Genomic DNA, 7,560 nt, shown 5'->3' on the forward strand with positions numbered 1-7,560 from the left:
GAATAAATATTTAAGTTTGATTGAGAAACTTGTTTCATCAGCTTCTTTCTTTACTTCAATGTCATGACGGTGACGGTATCATCATTTTAAAAGAAGTTTAAAAAGAACAGATGAATTTAATTTGTAAATGTTGTAATTTGATCACAATATGTGTATAATCCTTTATTCACAAATTCAGCTGTTTATATAAACAAAAAAAAAAGTCTTTCAGTTCACATTTTCTACAGAATTCACAAGAACCATTCGTATTCATACAGAATAACAAATACATTACCCAACTACATCACCCAGGAAGTTTCCCAACCCTATGAAACTGTCACACTGAGAGGACACTCAATATGTCTTTTAATTAAAGTCTTTAAAGTATTTTAAACAGTGGTCAAGTGGATTTAATACATTTCCACTACAGGGCGAGTTGGAAATGAAAGTAAATTACAAGTAAATTATTTTGTAGCTTTGGCCGTTGGTTGATTTCAACCTTTCTGATCATCTGACCACTTGTTTCTCGCCACATCCTTCCTATTTTTAATTTTATTTTAGCGATGTTATCATACCAGATTGATCCTACAGCCAGAGCTACAGAAACCAACCGATCCATCCATCCATCATTCATTTACGCAAGAGGCTGGCTAAGCGAGGTAGTCCAGATGTTCCTCTCCTCTGTAACCTTTCTCCGAGGCATTCCCTCGCCAGGTGAGATATATAATCTCTCCAGTACGTTCTGGTCTACCCCTCAGGTATAACCCGATCAGACGTCTGAACCGCAAAGACTGTACCACTTCACCATGAGGGAGAAGAAGCTCTGCTCGAGCGCTAAAGCCAAAGCTCGTGACCGTGGGTGATGGTTGGAACCAGGTCCTGGTTAACACCTGATTCCTACCAACCAACAGCTTTAAAACCCCCATGCCGCCATGCTTCTTGGTGTCAGTAAAAATAAAGTAACGGTGCAGCAACAACACCCTCTATTGCTACAGCTGAGGCTAGTTCGGCTTGTTTGACCTTGTTTGGCTAGAAGTGCTACTTAGACATGATTGTTCCGGTTATTAATACTCAAAATTTAGTAAATTTGAACCCATAATGTGGCTATGGGGTGTTAAGTTTCCAGAGGCTGAGGTTTTAACCAAAACAAGGCAAAAACAGTACATTTCATCTGCCAGTAAACCTCAACAACGACGCACCTCTCTTACATACAAAACCAACACATTTATCACCATCGTCTTGTTTAGTCGACTCCTTGTGGTCGTCCAGTTTTGAATGTGATCACATCATGAACCTTTGCACCGTTTCCATGTTGTAAAACGTTTTCATCCCCGTCTACAGTGTGACTTCTGTGATCTTTGCAGCAGCTTTACTCTCGTCTCTTGTCTTCTCTTTGTTCTCCCCTTCGTCCTTTAAGTCCTTTGTCGCTTTCTCTTTCGCTGCTCCGTCGTCCTCTTCCTCCTCCTCCTCCTCTTCCTCCTCCTCCTCATCCAGTTGGAGGCTCCCGGAGGAAAACCTCATCCTGGCCAGTCCAGCGGACCGCGCCACTTTCCCCAGTTGGGGTGGCGGGCAGTAGTATGGGTAGAAAACCTCCGGTTCCGAGTCGCTGTAGCTCCCAGAGGTTCCTCCGAACATGCAGAGCGAGGTGGGGCGTTCGGGCAGAGGGGAGGAGTTTAGCGGGAGGTAGGTGGGTCTGGAGGGGCGTGTCAGGTGGGGGTAGTAACCAAGGGGACGAAACTCGGAGGCGGGGTTGAAGGCGGGGTTTGAACTCCTTGAGAGGTGGAACTTGACATCTGGTTGGCTGGCTACGCGGCGAGGCAGCCCCGGGAGGAAGTTGGAGTCGTCGCTGTAATGCCCCGCCTCGGTATGTCCGACGCCCAAGAGCCTCGCTCCGTTGCTTCCTGGCTGGTAAACCCTGGCCAATCCCAGCCCTCCTGAGCCAGAGGGGCGGAGGGTCCTCCTGATTGGCGAAAGAGACGGCGAGTCGTGGCCCAGCGGGTAGAAAGATGGCCGCGCTATGCTATCCATTGTCACATAATCCCGCCTCCTTGCGTGCGGGAAACGCTCCAGGGAAGAAACGGCAACATAGTCCGTCAAGTAGGGGTGTCGGTTGAGCGGCGAGGAACCAGCTAATGGGAACGTTGGCAGGATGGGGTGGTACTGGTAGGCAGGACTGTTTGGGTAAAGAAGAACCAACTGCTGTGCGGCGTCCGGGTGCGGCTGGGGATTGGGTCGACGTCGCGACCGGTTGCCGTAAACCCCGGCTAACCTTTGGGCCTGGCGCTGCGCCCCGATGCGTGCGCCCCTCATGTCCTCCATCACAGATGTCGAGGCCGATCTCATCTTCGGAGAGGCGGTTGATTGGTGGAGAGAAGGAGAGAGGGGAGTGACTTGAGTAAAAGGGCGGGACCCCCGGGCAACCTCGACAGACGATCGGCTTCGTTTAGCCCCGCCTCCTCCGAGTTCCATGTCGTCTATGCCTCCGTGATGTGGGTCCAACTCGTCCTCACTGCGGACCGCCAAGGCACGGCTCGACCGAGGGAAGGGATGCGAGTGCTCGTACAGCTGAGGAGGTAAGACACGAACATTAGACAATTTCCTCAATTAATCAATTAACTGTATCAAGATGACATCATCAAATGTCTTGTTTTGAATCCAAGAAATATATATATCTGCACGGTGTGTGAATTCTGTGAATGGAAGCTTTTATTACTTGTTTGGAGACGTCGGTGAGGAGATCAGGAGACGATCGACACTGTCTGGAATCGAAGTCCGACTGACAATAAGTCCTAGAAGAAGACACACACACACACACACATATAAATATACATATATACATACATAGATGATAAAATCTATCTTCTGTCTTTCGTCTGATTGTATTGATGGATTTCCTCTCACCTCTCAAAATGTGACGGCTTCTTTCCCCCTGATCCCATACACTCCAGCAGCTGTTTCTGCGTCCGTCCACTGCCGCACAAAATACACATTAAACGCTAAAACGTCTTTATATACGTAGAGATGAGAAAGAAATGAGCAAAACGTCGTGAGTCGCGTTCACAAGAACAAAACACAAAGTGCAACACACCTGTATCTGAAGCTGGAGCCTTTACAGGACAGCAGCGTTTTGTGCACCGCCTTCGGTTCCTCGGCCAGGCGGAAGAAGGCGTGGTACTCCACGCACATCTTCCAGAACGATTTACATACGTCGCGACTGGCCATGGAAAGCTCCAGTGTGTCCTTACACGACGGCTGGATGGACATCACACAACACTTCGGTTAAAACATTACACACAACACACGGTTTGAACACTGGTTATCTGCCCGGTCAGCAGGTCCTCACCCCGACTTTGTCGTGTAGTTTGATGAGGAAATGTTTGCGTTTGAAGCTCAGCTTGCGGATTTTCGCCCAGCTAAAGGTGTTGATTTTAGTGTTTCCCTGGAAAACACAGAGGGGGGAAAACAAATGTGTGTTTCAGTGCAAACAAGAGGATAAAAATTCAACATACCAGCAGAGAAAATCCCTCAGACCTGTACAAATTCAGCTCTACTGCTGCAAATCTAAGAAAAAGCCTACGGCAATGCGAGCTGTGGATTGTCAAACATCTCAGGAGTCAATAAGCTGATGTCGCCACAAACGGCGCCTCCTCCTGGCGGAGCAGCGGCGTGTTAGCGAGCGCTGTTAAATTAAGAACAGGCCCTACCGGTATCATTGTGTGAGGAGAAGTTAAGACCCGTCAACGCGACACCCTGAAAGACCAGTACTCGCCTAGGCGTGACGGCAGGTTGATCCTCATCCCCTCTCCGTCGTGGGCCGGGTGAGGCCTGATCCCGTACATGTCCAGCTTTCCTCCGCCACCTCCAGCAGGTGGATGTCCGAGTCTGCCGGAGACACCGACCTCTACAGAAGAACAAATGCAGGCTATTACACATCCCTAATATGACGTTATATTCATGCCGCAAACATTTCCTAGAGGCAGCACGTCCCTGCATCGCGTTCAGTCGGACCGCCCCGCGCACTTCCTGCGTTTACCTGTGTTTCTTGTGGAACTTGATGATCTTGTGGTCGAGATATTCCTGGTTGGGGACGTACTGCTTCATCTCTAAATGGTGACAGTCCAGCTCCTCGTCGTAGTCCCCTAGCTCTGCTTGAACACACACACACACACACATGCCTCATTCTTTTCTCTTTTCTCGTTTGATTAAAGTTAATTTCTATGATCAAATTATTTCTACTGACTTAGATTTAAATTGAAGCTCTAATGACAAACACACAACCACCTGGACTCTAAGAGATGCTGTGATTGAATAGCGTTTGCACATTTTTGATTAAATACCTTGTGCTCCCTACACCAAAACGCATTATATCTCAAGTCTACGCACTGCAGAGTTGTGAACATATCTTCTCAAACCATCACTTGGGTTTCCAAAACCTGAACCCACCAGGACCACATTGCAGACACCTTAGTCCTTGATGGGTTTGGTCTGCTGATGCCTGAAAGAGTGTTTAAAATTGTTTTATGCACATTGCTATGCGACAGTTAGAAGAGTATCGCAAGAGCAGGAGTGAGGCGGCGCTGTTGTCATGGTCCAAACACATTGTGAGTTGTGCTACGATGCGTGGTAGACTGGCTGCCGTGGCCCTAAAGCAAAAAGTCATGGATGTCTGGCTATTGGTGGATTTCGTGGTGAGGAGAGAGTGGAGATCTAAACTGGATATGCGCGTGTAAAAAGTTGCAAGCGCATAAAGAAGATCACAGACACCACCAAGCGAGACAAACAACAACTATCGAACCACTTACCACCTAAATGGCCGTCCTAGTATTACTGTCAAGAACAAGTTATGGATTTTTATGCATTATGATCAATTGAGCGATACAGAAGGAAATTAATGGGAAGACATTTAGTGTAATTATTACAATGTGACTTGGTATACACATTTGAGAGAGAGAGCGAACAGAGCGGATACCGAGACGCTGTTACCTGGTGAGGCCTCTCTTTCAGCTGACTGCGCGTGGAGATAGTGTTTTGAATTCAATTCAGCACGAAGAAATATTATAGAGGAAATTTATCGGGAATTTGTGACACTACTACTATTATCCTGTATCTATGAACATATATCTTAAGGTCGGCTTTTCTACGTATACGTCGCTGTACTGCGTGAGGTATCCATAGGGGTAATATTATACCCACAGGATATTTCCACACCCTTTTTTTTTTAATAAGGTGATGTCTAGACTTAGTTTATTCACAGTTCTCACAAAGAGAACTCACCTATTCTAAAGCATAGAACAAATAAATCAATGTTCCTCACCCCTCACAACATGCGCTGTTTTCACTTATAAAAACCACCACCCGTGTGTAACCTGTCACGATTAAATGCTATATGACGTAGTAGTTGGCGTAATTGCACTTTTCACGAGCAAGACCTAGTTATTCTTTTTTTGGAAGTAGCAATATTCTTCCTTTGTGAGCAAGATGGTTCTTTACTAGTATTCAGCTGGGAAACCTCTTCACTAAAATACTATCATCTGGAATTTGAGGAAAACATTGGAATACAGAAAATTTAATTTGGCCAACAAAACAGCTTGAAAAAATTAATTTTTACTCAAAAAGAAGACACTATTAATTAGAGAATTCGATACTGATGAATTACTTTCATTAGAGCTGTGAGGAGGATTGAGTGCTTAATAAATGTGAAGATTTAGCAAAGTTTCTTGCATACCAGTCATTTTCACATGACTGACAACGAGCCGACATCGTGGAAGATAGTTTTTATCTAATGGATAACATGGATTGACTCGAGTGTACAGAGTAGAAACTTAAGTTCTTGAGCAGAGACTTTATTGAAGAAACATACATGTTGAAAATGCAGCACCCGGTTCCAACGTTTAGCTCTTTAGCTCAATGACGAGCTACAGGCGGACCTCAGAAATCGATAAAATGTATACTGCACGACTCTTGTAGGAGACCCTTAGTCGCGCACAGTGATGAGAGAGCTACGTCAAGTAAGATTTTGGTGTTACCAATAATAGATGAAATAGTCACTAGTATGTTCCACATCAATTTGAATGCTGTTATATACTATGAGTGCCAGTACGACTCGAGGAAAGCATGAAGGAGATCCTGTTTGTACTTAATGTTTTTGTTGAGTTTCCTGGTGTGTGTGAGCTCGTACACTGAGACAGTTATGCATTTAAAAGTGCTGTCTCCAATTGTTGGAGGACTCAGTTGGCACCAGTTCATGTGCGTACTAAACTCGAATCTCCAATAGCCTGTAATGATGACTCGGTGGAAAAAACATGTGGCATTCCAGTGATGTAAGTTATGAAGAGGAAACGAGCTATATATTATTATGATTCACATATGCTATTAAATGAATTTGGAGGGGAATGTTGATCTGACTGCAATCTTTGTATCTATTATATGATATCTACTGCTTTATATCTTCGTGATTTCTATTTATTGTTTTATATGTGGGTATGTATCGTTGTTTAGTTTCTGATACAGTAAGCAGAGCGTCGTTCCTTCTATCTAAAAAAATGCCAGGAAATATCCTATAAATGTGTGTGAGAAAACACAAGTTCATAAAAAGTCACCTCCTCACGAAGTAGCGAGAGTAGTCTTTCATCCGATCGTAAGTTGCCTCTCGTCTACATGTAGACTACGCTACGACACTACTCTCGAGTTCACAGAAATGTATTTCATGATCAATCACATGTAGAAATTCAGCAATGTATATAAAGCACTGTTCTCAACGACACGTGTTTGGTATGAGAGGAAGGCCGCCTCTCTGAAAACGCTTTTTTGCGCAAAAGAGAGTATGAGGGAAAAGAAAGTGGTAAAAACAAGAAACCGTGTTTGTTAGGACTTATTTTCAAGACGCCACTGGTTTCCAGTTCTTTTCAAACTTCGAGTTGTAAAATTCGGACACCAAAGACATAAAAGGGCCTTACAACTGGTGCAAGGAGAAATTCGGTGCACAATGCACCATATTACTCTGCCTCGTACCAGAGTGTGCTGAAAATGTGCTTCAAATGTTTGGGCATAAGTTCAGGATGTAACATATACAACACAAGCTCAGAAGATCGTAGCATTCTGTGTGACATGCAGGGGTGTCGCAGCATTTCCATGCATTCATGTTAATCTGTAGACAATAAAATCAGCTCTTCAGAGAAGCTTTCTTCTTACTACTGGTGAATCTGTTTCCATCTGTGTTTCCCCATCTTCACTTTAGACTAAATTTGGCCTAAGTTTTCATAATGAACCGAAAAACTGGTATTTACACTTCTGTAACATAAAATTATTCCTAACATTGTGATTTGTGCCATTACTTTCTTTGTAGAGCTGTCGCACCAGTGTACTGATTCGCTCAACCCATTCCTGTGCCCCTCGCGGCACACAGCCGGGCCTGGGGCTCACTGGGCAGTCACAATATGTAATCAACTCGGAATTATAATTCCTTATTCTGAACACTGCGCCAGTAAAAAAGCATGATGCCCGTAAGGTGGAAGTTGCCGGTTTTAAAGGAATGGGAGAGGATGGCACCTCTGGATTGGTTTATTGCATGTTACAGCAAAA

General features: G+C 44.7%; 1 protein-coding gene across 1 annotated transcript in view; it reads right to left on the reverse strand.

The window, feature by feature from the left end:
• Positions 1 to 1,314: 1,314 nt before the first annotated feature.
• Positions 1,315 to 7,560, reverse strand: part of frmd7 (FERM domain containing 7) — a 20,554-nt gene continuing 14,308 nt past the window's right edge. The window contains exons 8-12 of the mRNA XM_022761107.1: positions 3,323 to 3,418; positions 3,068 to 3,231; positions 2,881 to 2,949; positions 2,693 to 2,768; positions 1,315 to 2,544 (exon numbers count right to left, since the gene is read on the reverse strand). Coding sequence (XP_022616828.1) covers positions 1,315 to 2,544; positions 2,693 to 2,768; positions 2,881 to 2,949; positions 3,068 to 3,231; positions 3,323 to 3,418 — 1,635 coding nt within the window. The remainder of the gene's footprint in view (positions 2,545 to 2,692; positions 2,769 to 2,880; positions 2,950 to 3,067; positions 3,232 to 3,322; positions 3,419 to 7,560) is intronic.

Source organism: Seriola dumerili, unplaced genomic scaffold (assembly GCF_002260705.1).
Source record: "Seriola dumerili isolate Sdu_G_001 unplaced genomic scaffold, Sdu_1.0 BDQW01000388.1, whole genome shotgun sequence".
Lineage (NCBI taxonomy): Eukaryota > Metazoa > Chordata > Actinopteri > Carangiformes > Carangidae > Seriola > Seriola dumerili.